The 25,100-nt window shown below is 43.3% G+C and overlaps 1 protein-coding gene across 1 annotated transcript in view; it reads right to left on the minus strand.

Moving 5' to 3' along the window:
* Positions 1–25,100, minus strand: part of AFF3 (ALF transcription elongation factor 3) — a 328,958-nt gene that overhangs the window by 58,462 nt on the left and 245,396 nt on the right. The window contains exon 9 of the mRNA XM_086769428.1: positions 23,294–23,334. Coding sequence (XP_086625554.1) covers positions 23,294–23,334 — 41 coding nt within the window. The remainder of the gene's footprint in view (positions 1–23,293; positions 23,335–25,100) is intronic.

Below are 25,100 nucleotides of genomic sequence, written 5' to 3' on the forward strand. Positions count from 1 at the left end.
TTTAACTTGCAAGGGGATCTAACTACTGCCTAAGCTCAGAACTAAAAAAAATGCCCTCTGGAGATTCCTACCTCTTTTGACGGACTAGAGGGAATCTAGGATCCTAAGGATCTGTTAAACAATATGCCTGGTATGCCCAACATCACGTATATTGTGATCTGTATGGGAAGCAAGGGAGGTTTAGTTCAGATTCTTCTTCATAATTTCATAGAATCATAGAATAGTTAGGGATGGAAGGGACCTTTAAAGGTCATCTAGTCCAACCCCCCCTGCAAGGAGCAGGGACATCTCCAACCAGATCAGGTTGCTCAGAGCCCCATCCAACCTGGCCTTGAATGTTTCCAGAGATGGAGCATCCACCATCTCTCTGGGCAACCTGTTTCCCTTTTAAGGTTCAGTGAGCTCTCTCCACTTGTCCTAAGGACTGCAGGTGGTATGCAATACGAAGACCTATATCCACTCCCAACTCAGTACTCCACTGCTCCATTAGGACACTATTAAAAGCTGATCTCCTGTCAGATTCCATGATACCAGTACTATCCGTCTCAGGAAGAGATCCTCCACTAACATTTTGAAGATATTTCCTGTGGCTTGGTTTTTGGTGGGATAGGCTTCAACCAGCTGAGAGAGATATTGCAAAGATAAAGGTAATTAAGCACTGGAACAGATCATTAGTGAAGACATGGAACATCAGTCACGGTAGTTTCAGAAACTAGGTTAAACAAAGGAGCAATGTAAAAGGTTCTGTTGAGTGGCATTAATCTACCATCTTCAAAACGTCTCATCAGGAGAATTTGATACCACTTATCTGCAAATTAGCCTAGGTGTCGCTTTTCTTGTCTCATTTATTTCCTAAAACATGAAGTACAGATGTACTTCTATCCAAGAAAACAGAAATTTTTACTTGTGGGTGACAGCTTCATCAAGCTGCAGAAGACAGCCACTCCAGTGCAGACTAGGAAAATCCTTGTCTGCATTGACCTACCATCACCTTATTTCAGAGTTACTGTTAACATAACTCATGTTGTGGCTGGCCATCTAAATGGATGGCCTTTTGTAATCTTCAGACACAGCTGTACCTTGCATCAGCACAGCAGGCTTTTGCCTCCGTCAGCAGGGCCCCGGGTATAGTTCTCCCTTGCAAGACCTCTCGCAAAGCTCTGAGAGTCCAAATACAGATGAACTTGTGCAGATAAAATTACTAACTACCATAATGGCTGTCCAAATGGGGGCAATAAATTTCAGCGTGAGACAAACTCTCTCAGGTTTTACTGACTCTTAATGTTGCTGCTGCCAGCTTTAGTGTTACTCTTTGACTCAAGCCATATTCTGTTGTCTCCCAAAGGTCTTTTCGGCCCGTCAGCTCTAATCAATATGCTGCCTTGAGAAGGAGCTTGTTTTAAGTAGGTTTGCTCACCATAAAGAACCATATAAAGAAAATTTGACTTCTACTCCTTGTCAGCATATATCACTGCCTATGCAGAGCAGCATTTAGATGGTCTGCTAGTTGAATCCAAGTGCTCTCTTTTATATGTTTCAAGAAATGACAAATGCCTGGAAAAAAATGCATAGTTGTTCTACAGAAGACATTAGGCAGACTCACGAATGGCAAGCAGAACAGCTAATAAAGCCCAGAATTGTAGCAGAGAGGATGTTAAAAGCTAATTAGTTTGAGATTATTTGACGACTTGTAAAAGGTTCTTCTGTTCTCCTCTCTGATATAAGTACAGCCTGTTTTCCACCAACATGCAAAACTATTTTAATATGTTTTTAGAAAGAGTTGCCCAGGATATGCTGTTTACCTATTATTGACATACTAACTCAAAATAAACCCAATTGGTTTAAACCAAATTTTAAGTTGTTGAATATCTGCATGTGGTGCAGCCTTAGGTTTTTAGATCAGAGTCACTGGGAGAAAAACTTCTCCCGTTCTGATCAGGCCCAAATTCCTGACCCCGTTATTCTGGTTTACCAGCATCACAGTTTGCAGCTTGGATTTGAGTACCCAGAAGTGCTCCTGAAGAGCAGGAACGGTCTCTCTGTCTAGTGAGGGTATCAGGATGTGACCCACTGTAACCCAGCAACACAGTGTGCAGATATATTTGATGCAGAATTTTAAAATAGAGAGCAGCCCCTACTAATAACCTTTGCTGTGCCTTCCTCAGGTATAATGTGTTCTGTGAAAGACATTGAATAAGTATGGTAAGCACAAATGTATAATCTATGTTAAGAAAGAGTTGTATAAATTGCCCTTTACATTTCAAAGGAAAAATCAAATGTGAATTGCATCCTTTTGTTAGATGTCATCCACGGGAAGCAAACTCGAGGTTTGTTCATGCACACACAGATGATGAGGGGAGGCAGAAATAAATTACAAAGTAAATACAATTTTATTTGGTTTATTAATCTGGAATGTGATACCAATGTGTCTGAACTCAGTGGCTCCCCAGCTGCACCCTCCTGCAGGATGTTATCAATCCTTTGTTTCTGTGAAATGTGCTACCAACTAGTAGGAAAAGCACTAGAACTGCATGACATTTTAATAAAAAAATTGGTCTTACACCATGCTGGGCCCTGATTTAGTTAAACTTATATCTTCCAATATACCTTTCAATCCATATCTCATATGTTTTGCTGTTCATTAACTCCCATGCATCTTTTTAGGTTTCTTATGAATTTACAGTATCACTAAGGTGTGCCTAGGTGCCTTGCCTGTTCTTCCATGCATCTTTTGTTCTCCCTGCCTCTCCCAGGGAGGCAGAAAGGAAACGCACACATGACAGTGGGGAGAGGGCACGGGAACAGGGAAAAAATATTGCTCATTGGTGCTGCTTCTCCCTCCCAGTGCCACAACAAGCTGTTGTTGCCTTCTTCCTCTCTCTGCCCCCAGGCTCATAGTCCCTTTCTGGCACTCTGCTCTTACTGTGGTATCTCAAATACACCTCTGCCTGCCTGAGGTCCTGCCTGGCCTAGGATGTGCTGCGTGAAGTGATGGGCCTCTTCAGAGCATGAATTTACATCCAGCAGTGGGATCCAGCAGGGAGAATGTTAAAGGTGCAGGAGTCAACATGTGTTGCTGCCAGGAGCTCAGTGCCCAGCTGTGAAGATATGCATTCAGTATTTCTTTAAAAAGTGTATCTGTCAAGTCACCTACCTGCAGCTGGGAAACAGCTGGGGGGAAGCGAAAGATTCAATGCAAGAGCTTTGCAGAGAAGATGAGACAGACAGATTTCCAGGAGACTATGGTTTTCCATAGTCAGTGGAGCAAAAAAGTGACTCTCTGGGATTTTTTTCCCATCCTGACATAACTCTAAACCTTGCTCGACAAGCCTCAGCTTGGGGAGAAAGATCAAGTGTTGGGTCTTTGCCATTAACTTAGACACTAGGGGAAAGGGCCAGATGACTTTGGTGATAACTACCTTGAAGACCCCAGCATGCCTTCAGACAGCTTTATTAATCATAAAAGTAATTAAAAACAGCCAGTTCCTCAGGGACAAAGTAAAAACAAAACCTCAGAAGAATGAATCAGGGCAGGCATCTCCCATTCCTAAGAGCACTCTGTTTGCATTCTGCGCAGGGAGTTGAAAGGGCATACTTCGGAGTGAAGCACCCAAGCAATAGAACCAAATGGTCTCTCAGGGGAGGGGCAAGCACTTTCTTATGGACTTGGCTGCGACAGGGAAAGATACTGATGGGCTCTGCGCACAGCTCAGAGGCACTGAACTTTCAGACAGTGGACTCCAAGGCTTCCATGTCACACCCAGAGTCAGCAAGACAGTTTTCCCCTTCCCCTTTGTGCTTGGTCTTTCTCCTTTCACTTTTTTCTTTTTTCCTTTACCCTTGCCTCTCCCTTTCTCCCCTTATGTTTCCCTTTTTCTCTTGCATTACCTTGCCTTTTAAAAAAAAATTTATAGAGATAACATTTATTTGCCTCTATGCCACCATCCACGCCTTGTTCTAGCTTGGCACTCTTTAGCTGCCTTTGCATATGAATCTGCAGGCCCCTAAAGATGTCTCACATATCTTAGGGCTTCCCAAGTGACTTTAGATGCCTCTGTTAAGGTACATGAATCCCATCTTAGCTTCGTCACCTCACAGTTGTGAAGAAATCCTTCCAAAGCAGCCCAAATGTAAAACAAAGCACTGCTATCTTCTTAGATATACAGACAACCAGAATTGATTCTGCTTTTATTTACTGATAAAAGGTATAAAGTTTCCCAACAAAACTACCTTTATAGGGACATTGACTGGAAAACACAATGGTAGTTTAAATGTAAGCATTCATTTATCTTATTTTAACTGGAAAGGTTTAAATGGTGAAAAAACCTGTGAATAAAGAACTGGGACATGAGGCAGGCAAAACAGAGGATGGAGGAGTATTGGAGGTGGTGGGAAGGAGAGGAAGCTTGCAGAGCCAGTTTTTCTGTGGTCTGTGGTGCTGGTGACTGAAACATGTACAGTATGTGAATGATGCCGATCTTCTGCCCAGCAAGCTGCCTCCCTACAACACTAGGCACCATTTTCAGACTTCTGCGGTCTGGGCTTGGAAAGATTCGGGTGAAGCTCCATGCACCAGTATAAGCAAAAGGGATCAACTGTCTGGAAAGCAGCTTTGCAGACAAAGCCCTGGAGGTCCTGATGGACACCTATTTTATCAGGAGCCAGAAATGCTCCCTTGTGGCAAAGGCAGCCAAAAGCGGTTGCAGTAGGAAGAGCGTTGCCAGCAGGTAGAGGGAGGTGATCCTCCCTCTCTATTTAGTCCTGGTGAGACACATCTGAAGTACTGGATTCAGGTCTGGGCTCCCCAGTACAAGAGAGACATGGAGCAACTCCAGCAAAGTGCTGAGAAGATGAGTAAGGGATTGGCACGTCTTTCACATGAGGAGAGACTGAGAGAACTGGGAGGGATAAATACCAGATTGGAGGGAATGAAGAAGACAGAGCCAGGCTCTTGTCAGTGGTGTCCAGTGACAGGACAAGATGCAATGGGCACAAACAGAAATACAAGAAGTCCCCTTTAAACATAACAAAAAACTTGTTTTGCCCTGAGGATGGTTAAACACTGGAACAGGTTGCCCAGAGAGGCTGCAAAGTCTCCATCCTGGATGCTATTCAAGACCCAACTGGACACTGCCCTCAGCAATTGCTTTAGCTGACCCTGCGCTGAGTTGGAGGTTGGATTGGATGATTCCCAGAGGTGCCTTCCAGCTTCAGCCATCCTGTCACCCTGTGGGACTACCTCAGGTACTGCAAACTTTGGTACTCTCTGGGAACACAAAGCTCAGTGGGGTATCAAGCCCACCCAAGAACATGGATAATGACATGGGCACTGAATTGTTCCTGAGCTCCATTTGGCCATGAGCATCCCTGCATTCTGTGTTTAAAGCTCACTCAGATGGCTGCAAAGTCACTGCCCCAACTTGACTGAAGCGTAGACTTGGCCTTGGCACCAATACTACAGATGAAACCACATGCCCGCTGCGTATCACACATTGGCAACTTTACCCACCGCTCTATCCTTTTGCAGGGTACTCCATGCTTGTCAGAGTAAAAGGGACTCTGGGGGTCTTACTAGGTTCATTTTCTGCATTTGGTGTATTTTACAGCAGGTGGAAGGTACAGCAGCTGCGGGCTGGAAAACTTCTTTCTCCTTCAGACATTTCTGGATCTGTGTCCAAATGTGTCCAGCGGTGTCTGAGGCAGCCCATCAGGTCATGCTTTATTTATTTAACTGTACTTTACAGCACCTCCCTATAGAATCTCCCAAGGTTCTATAAAACCTTGTTGTTAGGCCACTGCTTTACATCTTTTTTTTTTTTTAGTATCTCTCAAGTGCAGTTGTCTAGCATCACTGCCCAGAGCAGCTGCTGAAATGCCAATGCACCGAGAGCTGCAGAATTCCTCCTTTTTGAAATCAAGAGTAGAAAAGATCATCATGAAATAATGGACTAATGTGGCCATTCTATCTATGCTGCTCATAAATTAGATTTTGAACCCAGCAATTGCAGGGTAATTAGGAGGAGAGTAGCTTTCCTGCAGGAACATATATTTCCTATGCTGCCTGCCTGACACACTCCAGTTTAATTTTTCCTTTGTTCGCTCAGCTCAGAGGATGGCAATTACCAAAGGTGGTAGTCTAGTGGCAATTTTCAAATCATGAAAAGACTTAGCACAGAAATGGAATTAAAAAAAAAAAAAAAGGACAGGTATCATTAGTAATTAAAATAATTTTGAATTAAAGGGACTATTTCAATAATTGCTTTTGTACCACAATCATCACCACATAACCTATCCTTATGAATTACTAATGCAGCGAAGTAACACTGTGAGAGTGAGCTTAAAAAGACACCTTTCCTAAACACGTAACCTCATCAGTGAGAGACAAGTAACATTTCAGTAGATGTTTCGGAATGGTAGTGATGCCACGGCTCCCATCACTAACAGCCACGCAATTTTTAAGCCCTCTTTCCCCCTTTGGCCCTGTCAGAGAGGCACAGGAAAACAGAGCAGGAATTCCCATCTCGAGTGGCCAGAAGAAGGTTTCACATTATTAAAACAGATGATTTCCTTCATTCAACAGCCTCTGAGGAGCATAAATTACAAACAACATCAAAGCAAATGAAAAGTTTTAGAGCAGACTGTCAAAGAGACTGCTGGGGTTTCCTTGGTAGATTTCCATTTTTAAGGAGTCTGAGCAATTTACTTTTTTTTTTTTCTCAAAACAATTCCATATGTCTGTGGATTATTTACGGTTGTTTTGATTTTTGTTGTCAAGGGTTTTAAAGAAACAATATCGCAATTATTTAACATGGGGAAATAAAGTTAGACAGACAGCGCCTGCAGTAACAAATTACTGGGATGATCTCACAGACTAAAACTTTGCAGACTTGCTCTGTGCTTTCCAGGGTTAGGCAGCATGAGTCTAGATACAAAGAAAAGCAGGATAGCTAACTGGAAATAAGTATAGGTCTGATGCTATACAAATGCAGCAACTATTTATTCCGGTTGCCATCACCGGTTTTACAGGATGAAACACCATGGCCGGTGCTGCACAAGAATAAGGGTTGTGAGACACGTTGCGCTAGATTTGAAGCAGACGTGAGAAAAAGTTGTTTAATGATTATTGGAATGCATCTGATAAAAAGTGCAAAGGCCAGCTGTGGTCTTAGATTAAAAGTCATCAGGGCAAGCTGTGAACAGATTCGTATTAGCCTTCTAACTTGGGGTAAAGAAGTGACTATTATTAGAAAAGGCGTGGAGAGACTATGTGCTGATGAGGCTATTAGCTAGTCCCGAGGAGGTGGCTCCTGCTGAGTGTGGGTTTTAAGTGCCTTCCCTGCAGGGGAAGGTTGTCATTAGTCGCTGGGACACGGATCGCGCAGGAGACTGGTGTGTCATACCTCAGCTTGCAGTTCCTGCCTGCCAGGCCATGGGTATATTCAGCAGAAACCTACAAGCTAGATACCAGGCTGTACTGACCACATCCAGGAAACCAGTGTCCACCTGGCTCCACCGCAGTGAAGTAAGCAGGGAAAAGGATGGAGCTGTGGGAAGCATTGCCACCTCTCTGGATCACACCGTGGAGAAGCATTGCCATGTCTCTGAATCCACAATAAAGGCTGTGGAGAACCTTATCAAGGAGCCCCAGGTCCCTGGGGCAGAGGCTGACTACAAAGGGACACTATCTGACCAAGTCAAATGCTTACAGTGTGTGACCAAGTCGAAGATGCCAGTTTTAAGCTCTGTCATTATTTTGGCCTAAGCTTCTGCGGCGTTGTGATGGCAGTAAGCAACCATGTGAAGTAAAGATCCTTAGGAGGAAAGCACAAGTCTGAACACTTCACTTTCCTTTAAGGGAAGGATCTCTCTTTATTTCACATGTGCATGAAGGCATAAGTGTTTGGCCAAAAAAAGAAAAAGGGAAAGAGGTCTGTATTAATTGTTTCCAAGCCTAGCAGCAAATGTCAGATTCTTAAATCTGTCATTTGCTGCTGGCAAATTATTCAAAAAGTTATTCATAATTCTTACCTAGTAATTCTTCAAAAAGCATTTTTATAAATGTTGCATCAATAATTTAAAAGCTGCAACTGCATACGATTTTCAGAGTGACCTCTGATTTACATTTGATGACCAAGACAGGACAAGAGCAGAAGACTAATTGCACATGGTAATTACGTGGCATGAGAAGGAAATGCTAAAATGCATCACTAAAGACCTTGCTCTGATGGGTGTACTTCCCTGGGCTGAACTGTAGCAGCACCAGTCCTCCATGCACCCCTGGCAAGGACTGAAGAATACAGCCTTTGATTGCCTTACTCAATGACTTGCATTGACTTCAACATTTGTGAGGAGCTTGGTCGAAACATGAGCTGGCTTCTCTTTAGTGTCTCCTGCTGCAAAACTAACTGGATGTAGTTCCCTCCCAGGTCAAGCTTACAATTTAAAACTGATTACCTTCTGCACTGAATGTGTTTGCTTGATAACTCAAAGCTCTAATTCATTGGTTCAAGTCTTGATTGTGACCTTGATTTGATGACTATGTTGTCCATTGTTAATTAGCTTGCTGTGGTTCTGCTAATATGGTGATGTGTTTTACATTTGTTTGCTTATTTTTAGTATACAGGGCTGGCTTATTCAGTCCAGTTGTTACATAAGTCATGTCAAACAAAGATGTATGCAACTTAAATAAGATACTTTCCAGACAGTGTGGCCCTCCAGCCAAATAAATAACTCTACCCCTCCACAAGACAGTATCAAGACCACAACAAAGCTATTAAAATGCTGTCTTAGTTAGCGATTAAACTAAAAAAAAAAAAAATCCCTCAAGATTGCAATGCTACCTTTAACAAGCTCTTTACCAGGTGCAAGACAAACCTAAGGCAATCACTTCCTAACTAAGCAAACCCTGTTTACATCTCAGCTTTGGAAACATATGTTGTTAATTTTAGAATTGCAGTTGCCATGTGAGCCGGGTGTCACTTCTAAAAGAAAAGAAAAGTGTGACTTTTGGGGATAATTATTTTTTCAGCACAGGTGCAGAAAGTGCATTTGAGCACCCTAAACATTCACACAAGCTAAGCTTTGACTCAATCAAACTGCAGCCTATCACAACCTGAAAACAGTATACAAAAATCTTTTATTTCAGGCATGGTATGGCTTTAATCAAATGTAGCGCAGAATTTCTTAACTAAGAGAGGCTCATCTTTTCTCCTTCCAGATTTTACCTTCACTCCATAATCTCCCTTTTTACATTGGCCAAACTTCCCACATTTCACCACTTCTTCATCCTTGCAGCTCTTGAATGAACTGGAGAAGTGACCGCTGGGTCCATGCAGTTATGGAGTTTGCAGTTACCAGTACTTTCAAGCTAACCTCCCAGCTCTACAGCTGAACATTTGTGCATGATATCCCTATGGAGCTCAACTCCAAAGCAGCCGAGGAGTGCGGTTTGTGACACTATAGCATGCCTTCTCCACGTAGGGCAGTGGGAATTCATTTGCCATACAGTCCTTCATACAACCAGAGAGGGTATTCATAGAGTTTCTTGTAATGTATTTGAAAGACTGATGTGGTAAATTACTGATATATGAACAATTCAAACCAGATCCCCAATTTACTGCTATTGCACAGTGATACTAGACTTTTGGCCATAAAACCAAACCTAATAATTTGGGTAGGGCAACTCTGCGATAGTCGTCTGGTCTAATCAACCTGGGATACCTCACACAGGAAGAGGAAGGCAGCAATGTACAGTAGTCAATAACAGAAATTTGTCACGGCTCTTGTAATACTAATAAACGGTTAATGCTACGTTTTGACCAAATGGAAGAAAAGAATAAAATACATTTCTTAGAAAAGAATGTGGTGTTGGCTCAGATTAGCTAACTACATTGAATGCTAAGGCACTTGTCTGCTTTAACAGTGCCCTTTGTCTGCACGGATAAAGAATATGCACGGGAATAATGCAAGGCTCCAGGAGGGGGGCAGATATCCTTGCAACACAAGGGAGAAATTCTCGGATAATCAGGTGTTAACCTGGCGCTTTCCACAGACATTAAATCCCTTATAATTATTTAGGAAAATACATACATTTTTACACAGTATTCAGAAAATATCAGCAATCTGCGGTTAAAATCTGATGGCAGCTGACAAGAAGATAAAATGCTAATACATAAAATGGTATAAAAAAAAGAAGTTGAACCAGAGGTCACAGTACATCTCTGTACCAATTACAGGGGATCATCTCGGAGGAGTGTTTAGGTTTTGCTGTCTTCTCAAAATGTTATCTGGCTTTGCACAACTGACTTTGCAGGTGTTGCTTTCCTCTTCAGCTTAAACAGAGAAAGGTGCTGTGCTGTGAATGCCTCTAGAAGGAGGAGGAAAGCGGAGGCTGATCGGACAGCTGGAGAAGCCCCAAATTAGATTCTTCTGAGATCTCCACCACCTTTCAGCATCCCTATTTCAAAAACATAGGCTACAGCTTTCACGCCAGAAGCCCAGCACTCTTCTCTTCTGTATGCTGTGCCTCCTCCCGCAAGTTCTGGGAGGCATTTGCATGAGGGGTTTGCACCAAAAAGTTTCAAACTGGAAAAATGACTGTGTCTATTATTAGGTTCAGCAGACTGGGAATCTGCCAGGCTTTTACAAAACTGCTCATTTTCTGAGTCTTAGCTCTTTTAGCTATTTTTTTTTTTTTTTTATTGAGCAGAGGACAAGCTCTATCTTATTAAGTGAAAACAATAGTGAGGAGCTGGAAATTGCCAGGAAGCCTGGGAAAGACCGACACTCAGCTGAGATTTCATTCCATGTTTTCCTGTTGACCTCACAGGCTCTTGACACAAGAGCTCTGAGTACATTAAAGAAAGGCCACAGTCTCATTTGGTCCCGTGAACATTGGCAATATGTTACGGGGACAATATACAAGCTTGAAAGGGAAAAACCGCAGCAATGTCCCCATGCCCTGGAGGTTTTGTCTGGTGCAACGCTGTTTAACCAGAGCACTGTGAGGTTTTAAATGGCCGTATGAGATTTATAGTAGGTCATGACCAGATCTCTTTTCAGGGCAAAGTTTGAAAAGTCCATTTGTCTCAAAATTTAAAAAAAAGAGTCTGGTAATTCTCCAAGGTTTTTCCTCTTCCTTCAGGCAACTATTTTTTGCCTGGCCAGAGTTCCTAAACCCTCCCCATGAGCCCTTTCAATGTGGGAAATATTGTCCTAGTGTCTGCTATCAAAGGAATAATACTGAAGATACAAATATTTACAAACCCACTCTAACTCCACATGGTCAGTATCAAGCTTATTAAGTTTTAGAAAAAGGGACACCATGACCTTAAAAGAAGTGGCTTCAGGAAATCAGTATTTGAGGGCATTATTAGCAGGGAAGAATGATGGTTATTGCGGGAAACTGAACGGAAAAGACTCAAGGTGCAGGCAGAATTTCCCTCTGTCCGGCTGATGGCGTGGCTGCCCTGCTCCAGGGCTGGTAGCCAAGGGGCAGACCTGGCTGGGTGAGTGGCAGTGCTGGCACCCCACTGCAGCCCAACTGGGCTATGTCCCACCATGTGCCAGCAAAACATACTAGTGTCTGTGGGGCTGCAAAATGAGACAACGGATTGCCCCCATCCCCACCGTGGCTGCTTCTCCTACAGAGCAGGAAGACAAGTGGTCCCTCTTCAACCGGGGGCCATGTCAGCATTTTGGCAGCGGATGGTGCTCAGGTAGCCTCCACCAGCCTTTGTGCACGATGCTGCAAGCCAGTGGGACTTGTCTCCCACTATCTGGCCCTGAGACTGGGGGCAGCTGAAGGAGACTGGTGGGAGATGGGGGTCCCAGGGAGGACTCCAGGCACCCAGGTATGGTCAGAGTGGTTTTGAAGAACGGGAAAAGGGCAGATTGGGCAAGCAAGACAGCAAATGGCAACAGAGGCTCTGGGACAAGGTCTCCCTGGGAAACACAGAGAGCTAAAATTGTGGATATCTGGGGCCAAGTCGGGGAAGATGCCTGTGACACAGGCTCTGTGTCTGGTTTTCCTCTTTTCTCTCTAAACGGGCTGTAGAAAGGAAGAAAATGAAGGTGGGAATGGCAAGTGAAGTCCCGCGGGGCTGCTGGGAGCCAGGCATTACCTGCTCCATTGCCAGTGCCTGTACCGCCAGCAGCCGTCATCTGCCTGGGTACAAAACAACACAGACCTCCCTGGGTAAGCACGATGCCAGGAGATCAGAGCAGATCCTCGCAAAAGCCTATTAAAATGTCTTAAAGCATCATTGCAAAGCAAGAAATTTACTTGGCAGGTCTCTATGACTTTTCTGGGGTGATTTTTATCTGTTGTGTAAATCAGAATCATGGGATTCTTTAACCCCGCTCCTCTATTTTTTTATTTGACAAACTGTTTGTTCATTTAGAGCAGTTATACTTGATTGTGCCAGTAAATAATAAGTGAGAGCTATTTGTGAATTATTTGGCTGCTAGATTTCCACAGAGAAGGGCCTGTTCTCTTCTGTGTGAACGTCTGTGTGAGAGGCTGTCCCTCAGCATGAAGAACAGTTATGCGCCTGAGTCAAGAATGATAAAGGCCTTTAAAATCTTTACAGCAATCTAATAGAGAAGACCTAGCAATCTAGCAATTAGATTGCTAGCAATCTAATACAGAAGATACACTGGTATGCAAAGTAAATTTCAGTAGGTATAAAGTACCTACCTTTAAAATAAATAATTTTCTTTTTTTTTTGCTAAAATGCCAGAAGATTGGAGACGATATTAAAGATAGCGTGTGTCTCATTTAAATCATATCCCATGCAAAAATACCTAATTTCATTTAAGTAATTTCTATTTATTTCTGCCTTTCAAAGTGATATAATTTTCAGGTTATAAAAAAATGTAATGTCTGAACCTAGACTCTTTACACCTAGTTTCGAGCCAGACCTAATTTTACATCTAAGTTAAAAACACATGAGAGCACACAGTCATAATATGGTCTGTCCCCTCTCTGACTGCAAAAAGGGCAGCCTACTATAAATAGAGTCCTTGAGAGAAGGAAGGTCTTCCATTTTGAGGAGGATTTTGAAATTTCATGCCATTCCAATTTGGAACAAAACTCTCCAATTCTGAATTTTCCCATGAAACAGAACCCCAAAAGAAAGCAATAACAATGAAAAATAAAGCAGAAAGTGTTTGTTCTGATAATTTGTAAAGAAAATATCACCAGACAGACCTGGAAATGCTGACTGAGAAAAAAAAAAACCTTGCAGCTTTGGAAAATGAGCCATTTGAGATTTTGGAGTCTTGGTTTGCATCAAAAAAGCTGCAATGGTTCAGGAGCCTGAATACCTTCTCTGCATCCCTCCTCAGCAGGTTGCCAGTAGGGGTGTCGGGGGAGCTGGTAGATAGTAAGGCTGAGTTGAAGTGGAACCGTAACCGAATCCTGATGTCTGAACCACACACTGAGAATATTCCTTTAAAATAATTCACTTGTGCAACCTTTGGAAGTGCAAATAGGTAGTGATGTGATTTTTTAAAGCTGGAAATATTTCCAAAATGCTGAGGTCAAATCCTCAGCAGGTGAAAACTGCGATAACGCTACTGAAATCAGTGAAGCTATTTAACTTTGTACAAGTGAAAATCTGGTCACTTAAGTTTAAAACAGAGTTCAAAGTCTACAGTTAGTTTAAAGTAAAAATTATTGCTAGTGTGCACTGAACAGAGCCATTGATGAACCACAAAGAGAATTACTGTGAGACTCTAAAAGTTAAAAACAATTATATGATTTAAACTTTCATTTCATGCAGAAAAAAATCTCTCAATCAAACTAAACCAGAAACTTGACATGTTTCTATTTACTTTTCACATTTACCATGAAAAAATGCTCCCTACTGCCACAAACTACTTGGGTAAACCAAAAGGTTTGCATGCAAAGCCAATTTGTCAATTCTGGCTGAAAAGTATATAAACATCCCTCCTTCTCCTGATGTCTGCATGAAAGACTTTTCACATGCACGAAAAAGTATTCCTCTTTAAGCAAGGTATAACATCCTTGCTCAACAAAAACTCCCAACAATTTTAATTTGCCTTCTGGGTATATCAGGAATGTGGGGTCAATCCCTACTTTGGAAGCTCTGCAAGGCATAGAAATTCTCCGAATGCGGCTTTGCTTCAGGATCTATATTTCAATGCACTGCACTGAAATGTTTGTTTGTTCGTTTTTGGTTTTCTTATAGGATTAAGGAAATAAATAATTCTTTGGATGGATTGAGACTTTTGCAACCACTAGCATCTCCAAGATTCTGGAGTAAGACCGATGGGGGTCTGTAACAGGGCTGTGGAAGAGTATCCCCTATGCAGCCTTTTCAATAGGAATTTGGTTACAAGTACAGGTGGTGGTCCTCAGGAGAACTAGATGGCTTTTTTTTTTGGCCCAAAATCATGGGTAGTCATGGGATGCCAGCATATATCACCCAGCATGCACCGATTCCTCCTGATAAGGGAGGAAGATGAAAGCATTGCCAAAGGAATAGAAGTCTCGGAGGAGATAAAAATAGTTTTGTGAATGTGATGCTTTTCTCAGAAAGTTCTGGATGTGAGTCTTTCCCAAAGTTTTCTTAGCCAAGGACTTCTCTAGAGATACTACTAAACATGCCTGAAAACTTTCAGTTCCAATATTTTTCAAGGTAAAGCGTATGAGATTTGATGGATCGCACTTAGCTATAGGACCCTATTGGGCTGCTGCTGTACCTTCACACCAACATATGTGAAATAGCTAAGTGGGAAACTGCTCTTCCATCCCAAGAGCTCTGTCAGATATCCCAAATGTTCCAGTTTTTCTCTAGGAGGAAACACCCAGGCTGTTCAAAGACCACACTTACTTACATTTTCTTTCACTGAAATGCAAGAGACCTAGAACAGTGTGAACCCCTCGTCAATGGCAGAATAAATCCAACTCTTCTCCAAGAGGAGAGGAAAGGATAAAAGTTTTCCTCCAACCAACACCAAAATTGAGGCAGCCATGGAAAAAAAGAAGAGACCCCTGGATTGAATGGCGTGGAGGAACAAAGTATCTCAGATCGTGACAAGGTGATCTCCTTGCAGGAGCATCTCAGGCCTGATTCAGCCACACTCTAATCCCCATGGGGAAAACACAGGGCACCTCTTTCTCTGTAAATATATTTTTTTTAACTTTTTTTTTTTTATTTGCAAAGAAACTGTCCACAGTTCTGCTTCTCTGTATTGTTCTCTTCATCCCTCAAAGAGGAAAGGGCCAGCCAAGGTACAGACCATGTGTTGTCCCCACCAGAGCCACATGAAGACGATGAACTGAGAGGTGTCCCCTGCCCACCCTCAGCACAGTTCTTTGTGTGGGACTGGCCTTCTGCAAAACGTGCCTGCTCTCCCCCCGAACAAACCAGGGCTCCCCTTTCCTTTTTGCTTTTGTTTTTGCCAGGGTCAGAACAAAACGAAGAGCAAGGAGAAAAATGCTCTTGAAACTAAAATTAAAAAATACAGAGGGCAGTAGGCAGATAGCCTTACCAGTGACAAAGGCAAACCCAGAAGTTCAGCTGGGATTTCTAAACCACCTTTGCAAGAAGGCAGGAAAAAACTGATGGGAGCGAGCATGTCATCCACGGAGCTGACGCCAGAACACCCTGTTGTGCCTGGCTGATTACTCAGTGATTAAAGCTTGAAGTGGGGATCTCCTTCCATCTGCTGCATGGACTACTGCCTCTCTGAAAGGGAACTGAAATTTCTACTTCGTGTTGCTGCATCCACTCTGGAGACTCCTTGAGCTACAGCTAGGACACGATTCACAAACACACAAGGGTCAAAAGTCCCAAGCTAAAGTCCTGTAACAGGACCAGGCTGAAGTGCTGCTGCTTGCTAGAAATTTTCAGCTTTTCTTACAATAAGGTGGTAATGAAAGTGAGATGACTCATGGAAACAGCGTGGTCCCCGGTTTCCTACTATTGGTGTAACCTGTGTAAACCTGAGCTCTCTTTCTTCAGACTGCCAGGAAATAGATACAAATGTATTTATAAAATTTCACTTTTGCAGCATAGCACTAAAAATAGCACAATACATCATTCATAGTACAGGTGTCTCTATTCTCTTATCCCACTGCTGAAGAAAGAAAGGCATAATGTTATCAACTACCTGTCCTCCTACCTCTTCCAATAAAGTAAGTTTCAGCTACCAGAGTTACTATCAAGGTTAAAATCCCCTTTGTTTTACAACATCTTCATTGCCCTGGGGGACTGTCATTGCCCAAAGGGAGCATAATGTTCAAGTCTCATTGAAATATCGTAAGTAATAGCAATAATAAGGAAAACTGAATTCATTAACAAATTCACTGCCCATAGCTATGTACTCATGATATATGGGAGTGATATGCGGAGTATCAATTCAAAAATACTTTAAGTCAATGCTCCTTTGACCCACGCTGATGAAGATGGACAGACAGGTTAGACAAGACTATGCCTCCAAGGATCATAAAAATGTAGAAGTTTCCCAACTGCAAACTGATTTTTCAAAGACAATTACCTGCACAATTTAACTGGATAGCCATTTATGCCTTCCAGGTTTCATCTCATTAATGTTTGTTTCCTCTTGGATTTGTGCTGTTTCTCCTACTCTCACTCTTTTTTTTTTTTCTTTGCCTGATACACACATTAAAGAAACACTCTCACACTTCTTGTCCTATGTGATTTATTCCCAAGAAATTAAATTACATTTTTATAAGCCTGTGTTACCACAAATGATAGCTGAAGATTTGCTAAAAAAAAATTAATTCCTGATCTGTTGCCGTGAAGCGTCCTCGCTAGTACTGCACTGACTGTCTTTCAAAAAAAGATGGAAGCAGTCCAACAGTATGATTAACTTCTTAGTCCCTGCAATTTCCTATTGCTCTTCTTGCCCTAGATTTCAGGATTGACCTCCTGCTTCACTGCAAAATGCACAGTTGCTCAGTTTGATAAATCACATGAATACTTTTTTGATCGCAGTTATCTGCTATTTACTACATACCCAGTGAGGTTAATCATATGCTGAGGCACTTCATATGCTGCACACATACTCACTCTTCTTCCCAATAGCACTTTGCATATTCTTCATGCTGCCAGCCAGCAGTGGGACCTGTTTTCTCCTTACTACTGTATGAAAGATCACAGACCCGCACCTTGTATCTTTTCCCCCCACCACGTTAATTCTGTACTTGTCCACACACTAATTCTTAAAAGACCTAGCAAGCCAGAGAAAATACATGAGAAATTATTAGTCAGACCTTTCTTTCAGTAGGTAGATATTTTTCAAAATGCAAATGTTTCCGGGAACTAGAACCTATTGTGTTCCCTAAGGTATTTTTGGGGAGCCATTGACAATGCATGGGGTTGGGAGGTGGGAAATGTTTGGCTGTCATGATAGCAAAACACTATCGCTGCCTTGAAGAAAAAAATATCTTAACTTTTTTTTCCTTTCTCTAAACACCAAAGGAATTTCAGTATTTAGTATAGCTAGCTAGGACTTCAAATTGCTAAAATTCACTGGGACAGCTCTGCTCCACCTTCTCAGGCAGTGTTGCAATGCATCCAAGCCACATCTCCAGTGCTATGGTAGAACAACTCTAAACAAACACCAGCAACAGTCAAGGTATGGGAAAACACCCAATAGCGATGAGACGAGTTTTTTGCTCACAGGTTTAATAAAGGGAAATGGAGTCCCAGTTTTAAAGATATCTATTCCTTTTCACTCCAAGCCTTCCACGCAGAGTCTTCTTTTAAAGCCTCTTTTCACTAATTCACAAGTCTCCAAGACTGGAAATAGTGCCCTATCTACAATACCTATCATTACTCCTCCTCGGTCAAGTTCCCTAACTAGGAGAGCTGAGAAACTTCAGACCATTTCTAGAAGTAGTCACCCTTTGCTACCCTGTACTGTACGGGAGGGCTGCAGCTGGGGGACATCAGCGTTTCCAAACAGCCACGCTGTCGTGTAAGGCATAAATGATAAATTCATATCTCCTGTCAGAGGTATTCTCTTTTTCCTCTCAAAGATAATCCAGAAAGTTCAAGCAATGTGCTAATGCTGTGAGAGATGTGTGTTTGTTTCTGTGGCAGTGAGCACCGTGCATGCACACTCTTCTCTGGCCAACCTTCTCCTGCAAAGCCCATGATCTCAGTTCCGTCACTCTCTGCTGGGACCCAGATCAGCTGTCCTGAGCCAAGGCTTTTCCTCGGCTGTCACTGATTACACAGACCTGTCACACAAAGCCTTTCCAGCCAGCCAGCTAGCTCAGTCACCGCGCTGATAAGCTGGCCACGTAGCTTCTCATGTGGAGGGCTCTCACGGTGTGAAAGGCGATGTTACCAGAAAACTCAGTCCAACACAAACATAAGGATGTGGGTGACAGGAAGCACATGGGTATTTTTGCTAGCTGCCACTGGACTATTTACTTACTTTAGGGTATCACAAGTTTAACTGCTTCGCTTAATCACAGCTCAAGCAGATACTTGAGAATAAGAAATCTTTGGCTCAGTCCACTGCTTGGACAGCTGTCTTCCCTGCTTTAAGCAATCTGTTAAAAGTCTAAATTGCCTCTTATTGTTGCCTTAATACTTTACAGGCAGTCCCTCCCCAGGCCTCCTAACCCAAACAGTGTATCTCAATGTGGCTGAAGGAGAAAAGCCATGCTACAGATCCCACTGGACTAATCCTTGATCCTGTGGCTGCTTGCAGTATCAAGGGAATGGACCAGGTTGTCCCAGGTCATCCTTTTCCATTCAGTTTTCCTTGCAGCTGAGTGCTAAATTCAGGCATGTGCCCGCGAAACGCAGTGTAGCAGCACCTCTGCTTGCAAACACCTCTCTCCCTGCACATGTGGGGCTCTGCTGCTCCTCACAGCCTGCTGCTCTGCTCCCCAAACCCTTCATTGCTCCGCAGGACAACAGGGAGTATTTGTTTGCCCTTCAGGATCTTAAGTGCAACTGGCCAGATGCATCAGGGTAAACAAGCTCACGTCTAGCACAGCCTGCATTTCAGTGTCCTAACCATCATCAAACACGGACAGATAAGCTATGTTTACAGGGAAATGCAAAGTACTATCCCTTCCATCTGACAGGAAGCTCAGACAGGCTGCGTAACTCACCAACCATCATGAATGGGGCTTCTCTACACTGCCGAGCACATGTTAGTGTTGAGATGCCTTGTCTATCAAAAGCCGAAGGTGGGAAATTAAAAAGGTTTATCGTTGCCTGGACTTAATGGTTCAGGACTGGACAACATGTATATGGTGGATGAGAAGCTCAACATGAGTAGGCAATGCGTGCTTGCAGCCCAGAAAGCCAACCACACCCTCGGCTTCATCAAGAGGAGCGTGGCCAGCAGGTTGAGGGAGGTGATTCTGCCACTCTACTCTGCCCTGGTGAGACCCCACCTGGAGTACTGCGTCCAGCTCTGGAGCCCCCAACATAAGAAGGACATGGACCTATTGGAGAAGGTCCAGAGGAGGGCCACGAAGATGATGAAAGGGCTGGAGCACCTCTCCTGTGAGGCCAGGCTGAGAGAGTTGGAGCTGTTCAGCCTGGAGAAGAGAAGGCTCTGGGGAGACCTTATAGCGGTCTTCCAGTACCTCAAGGGGGCCTATAGGAAAGATAGGGAAAAACTATTCAGATTCAGATTAGATAATGTCAAAATATTTTTTACACTGAGGGTGGTGGAACACTGGAACAGGTTGCCTGGTGAGGTGGTGGATTCCCTATCCCTGGAAACGTTCAAGGCCAGGTTGGACAGGGCTCTGAGCAACCTGATCTACTTGGAGATGTCCCTGCTTCTTGCAGGGGCATTAGACTAGATGGCCTTTAAAGGTCCCTTCCAACCCAAACCATGCTATGATTCTACGGTTCTATATTAATCAGGTGCTGAGTGTAAGCTAGTGAGTTAGACTCTTTACAGGACCTATCACCTGGGATGGGCAGGCTCGCCAGCACGGCCATACGGCTGCCAGGCTGAGCGGGTTCAGCCCTCGCATTGCCCTACATGCCTGCACTGAGGTTTGTATGGGCAGAGCCAGCAAGGGCTCCCTGCAGCCTCCAGCTCAAGCACACAGAAAGGATAACAGACCGAAATTGTGAAAAAAACATGTCTCATAGCTGCCACCCAAGCACTGCGGTGAATGAGCTGTCTTTCCCCCATTACAGCAAGATGGGAAATTCCGCAGTGGTACAACGCTTTCCTCTAAGCGTTGAAAACTCTTCAGCAGACCCACTTGGCCTACACTACAGCACAAAGAAATAAAAGCAGGTAGGGGAATAAAAGTGCCCTAGGACCACTGTAAATCTTTACTTCATGGAAAATCTTATCTTGCACATGAATATGAGCTGCGAGTAAATTTAATGTGTGGATTAAGTACTGTGCGGTCTCCCTCATGGTGGGCTTTTCAGCCTAAAAAGAACAAAAGAATAATAATGAGTGTTGTGTTTGGGTATGATTACAAACAGCTGTAATTTACAACTGGACATTCTCCATTGCAAATGTAACCAGCAAGCGCTTCTGGGTTAGTGGAACAGACTGCAAAAAATTATATTTTAACTTCAGCCTTAAGGTCAGAGTTCCAGGACCATGGAAGTCAATAATAAAATCTATTTAGCTCAGTGGGATTAAGCAGGTTTAAGACCTGGCTTAACCACACTGCTTACTGTTAAACAACAACAGAACACACTGAATATTTTAGTTACAGGCATTTTTCTTCATTTGAAAGCTATTCAGGCAGTGGATATGAGAGTCAGACAATTGAAGATATGCTAGCACTATACCATTAAGGTGTATGAGTTAAGTTCTTTCTCTTCTCTATCCCAGAAACTGAGCAATCTGTAGTTAGACCACTTTCCTGAAGAGCACAATAAAATTAAAATCAAGCTGTGCTGTATAAACACCAAGGGTATTTTTTCAGGAGAGAATGAAAAGCTAACAGGGCCAGTGCATCTTTCCTGACAAAATACTTGGAGCATGTGCAGAGCAACCTGTCTTCTGGAAGCAGAAAAGCTGTTCCAGTCAAGCTTCTGGGTCACTAATCTTTGTGTTGGCACATAAATCTGAAGGGGGTTACCGTGTCATTCTGAAAACAAGACTGAGTGCAATACGCTAAAGAAATAAATGGCTACAGGTTTAAAAACTCTTTTTTTGTTTGATTCTTTTTTTTTCCTCTTTCAGTTTGGCTAACTGTTATCTTTTTAACAGAACTTGAAAGCAAAAATTGCAACAAGAACTGCTGGAGAATATAAAAAAAAAAAAAACTAATGGACAAAATTACTGAGAGCTTTATTTAGGCTGCCATCTCCCTTGGTGCTGGGAAGTGCTGGTGTGTGACCGGGAGCTCTTAGTTGCTACTCGAACACAAGTAATGAGCAGCAATATCACAGGCATCCTCACTTTAGCCAAGACCAGAGAGAAGCTGCCATCACAGTGAGAACTTTTGGCCCCCTGCCCTCCTATTAGCTCACCATGGTGAGGTTACGGGGCAGCAGGGAGGCATCCCCCCAGGATGCACCCCTGGGTGCCCCAGTAGCCGAACATTTGCAGAGCAGGTGGGAAAGCTGTGGTCTCCAGGCATGCTTTTAGGGACACAGAGGGCAATATCTGATTATAAATACTAAATCTGAGGTGTGACAGGCACCATTTAAGCGCCTTTGCCCTGAGGATGACAGTGGCCTACGTCCAGCTCCCTCACCAGCCTCGATGAGGTAGCGATCATCTATCCATCATCTATCCATCATCTATCCATCACCATCACTTTTTCTTTCTAGAAAGTGCTCTGCAGGGTTTGGGGCTTGTTGACTACCTCTGGGAGCACTTCTGCAGAAATGTTCCTCATTCAGCCCAGGGGAAGGATGCTGAGAAAAAAAAAAAACCCATGTTCCCCTTGGACACAGTGTTGTCCCCACCAAGTGCAAAAGCTGCTTCTCCTCAGGGGCGACGTTGTACACCTCCAGGGAGAGGGGCGTAATGCTGACTTTTGACACCTCTTTCTTTTCGCATTCGTCCCAGTTTCAGCAAATACTCACAAGTATTGTTGGCCCTACAACTGCACCAGCAATTTCACCCACATCCCATACATTTCACTCAGGACTTTTTTTTCCTTAAGGGCGGGGTGCGGGGGAAATTCTAAACAAAACGGTATTTGTAAACTTGGTGGGGGGAGGAGGGTCGATAATTTTGGTGGTCTTAGCCTCCAAGCAGAGAGAAATGTTATTCATCCATGCACAACATATAATTCAGCCTAAGTGACAGGCTCTGCTCTGGAGAAATCCTGGCCTGAGCTGGCTTCCAGAGTCAATTACCGCTTATTCCCAGGGAGGCGGGGGGCGGGGGGCCAGACGGAGCAGAGGGGGCTGCCAACAAGGCATGGGGAAATTTACTCTGTGTCAGCCTGCATGACACAGTACCTCATTTGTGGATAAATGTAAATCTGCTAGTTCTTTTTCACAGGCACTAAAACGTACAGTCTCTCCTCCTCCTACCCTCCCCCTGTTCCCAAAACTGGAAAAGAAATCAGGACCGTCTTAGAAAGCTACCTTATATTTCAATCAATCCTCTTTCATAAAAGTCATTTAAGGTAAATACCTGTGCAGACCTACAGCCCAACTATAACATTTACTATGGCCCAAATCCTGAATTCCTCACTTGGGCAAGTTTCCCATTTAAGTTAATGGATTTTTGCTTGAAAAAGAGCTGAGTAAAACCTGAACACTGCCTAAGGATTTGATCCCCTGCTTATCTGCCTGGAGCACTGCTGCAGTTCCAGAAGAAGTGAAAAAAATGAATTAAACTCCTCCAAAATATCAATCCCTCAAAACTTAAGGGGTAAAAAAGGACATTGTTTTTGTGCATAAAACGTACAGAGAATCTCGTCAAAAGAAGAGTAATTCCCAGGGAAAGGATTTGGAAAAAGTCAAAAGAGAACATCTCAGAATAAATGAAGTACTTATTGCTGAAAAATGAGCTCAGATATATCTCAGCAAACTCTAAAGCTCAGAATTTACTGCATCATTCATGCCTTTTCCAGTAAGTTTCTTATCTCTCGTTTGGTATCACAACAAGGGATTCTGCATACTCTGTATGAAATACAACAACACTGGGGTTTTTTTTTCAGTAATAAACTCTAGACATGCATGACAAATCCAAGCATGCAAAATGTTTAACATCCCAGTTCACAGATACTTTGGGGACAAAATCCGATTATGAGTTATATGCCACAATAAATAGGGCTCAATGTTTCATAAAGCAATTTATAGTTCATAAAAATGACAAAATGTACCTGTCAGATAGAACGCGGAGAGCAGATCTCTGTGCTGCCTGCTGGAAGAAAGGGCAGAGATGTTTATTTTATATTCTGACTTGAAAATTACGAGCACAATCAACACTTTTAAAAATGCGTTACACACATTTTTGTCACGTGTCCAAAATGTTAAAGTACGAGCAAAGTAGCAGAGTCTATAGTCAAATGGACATTCCAGCCTAGTAAATGTAAGAACACTTTGTTAAGTATGCTATAAACCAGAAGATTGTCAAAACACCGCACAGTATTTGAGGTCCGAGCTACTCTATTTAGATTATTTTCTTCTGTGTCCCTGAAAACGCGGCAGGGCTCGGTTCTCTGCCTTCCCCTCTCCCCGCTTCTGCACTCCCACTCCTTCTCCTTTACCATTAGTCTCCTCCCATTCTTCCACAGAAACAAACATCACATATTTGGTTCCTTTTGCGATGAAGCCTGTAGCTATAATTACAAATTTTGCAGAGTTTGCCAGGGCTGCTGCAGACTTTTCATGAGTGCTGCCATGTCAGTCTGCTGGCAACTTTTGACTACATGGCACAGGATTGACCTGTTGCTGGTTTGCTCCTCAGTTTTTGCCTAGTACAACTCTTTGGACGGGGTGGGGAAGCATGGTGCTTGTTCTTGCGTTAACCAGCAGTTCTGGGAATAGAAATCGTAGCCTCTCAAGTTTAATAGGACTCCCAAGCCTATCCCTGAGCTAGTTTGCCACTTTATTATTCTTATTCTTTCCCCTCCTTCAATCACTTCAAGTGGTGTGATTCATTACTTCGGCACAGTAACCAGCTGCTAAGCAAAGATGAAATCCATAATGTTTTGAAAATCTACTTTAAAGCCTCCATTCTACTTGGAGCTGCTCAGAGCGTCCCCTTCCCAGTCGTACCTGTCCAGATTGTGCCTCACCTGACACAGAAGGGACACAAAGCTAAACAGGATGGAGAGTCAAAGGACAGGGAATTAAATGTTGATTTTCTCTCTGCAGTTATCAGTAATACGTTTCTGAAACAATTCTCCCTGGCTTGTCAGGCTGCTGGGGACTGCATCCCTACTCCTGAACAAGCTGCACGGCTTGCAGGCATCCCACTCAGCACTGGAGAGCAGGGAGGTAACCCTTCTGGAGACTCAAAATGCTACTGACAGACTGGAAAGAAAAACTTGATAAAACCTGACTTGCAGTTCCAGTTATGAAGCACTTCACAGAAAGGTGTGAAAAAAACCCTGACTGGATCCCTGCAGATTTGATAGGAGTGCAGAAATGCTTTGGGAAGGGTTTCTACTTGATTTGGATTTTATAGCGGTCTTCCAGTACCTAAAGGGAGCTTATAAGAAAGATGGGGAAAAAGTCTTTAGCAGGGCCTCCTGTGATAGGATACAGGGTAATGGTTTTAAAATAGAGGGAGGTAGATTCAGATTAGATATTAGGAAAAAAATGTTTACAATGAGGGTGGTGGAACACTGGAACAGGTTGCCCAGAGAGGTGGTGGATGCCCCATCCCTGCAAACATTCAAGGCCACGTTGGATGAGGGTCTGAGCAACCTGATCTGAGTGGAGATGTCCCTGCTCCTTGCAGGGGGAGTGGACTAGATGGCCTTTAAAGATCTTTTTGTTTTTTTTTTTTTTTTTCCCAGGTTATTTGCAAACTGGATCTCTTCTCTGAGCTGCTTCCCCAGGAAGCAGGGTGTGGTGTAAGAATGGGAATGGGATCATGGGGGCAGCGCGCAGTGGAGGTCCTCACTGCTGAGATAAGGGCATGTCTGCCAGTGAGGCTGGTTTCACCTGACATTGCTCTCA

The sequence above is a fragment of the Chlamydotis macqueenii genome, chromosome 1 (assembly GCF_036417535.1).
Source record: "Chlamydotis macqueenii isolate bChlMac1 chromosome 1, bChlMac1.mat, whole genome shotgun sequence".
NCBI classification, from domain to species: domain Eukaryota; kingdom Metazoa; phylum Chordata; class Aves; order Otidiformes; family Otididae; genus Chlamydotis; species Chlamydotis macqueenii.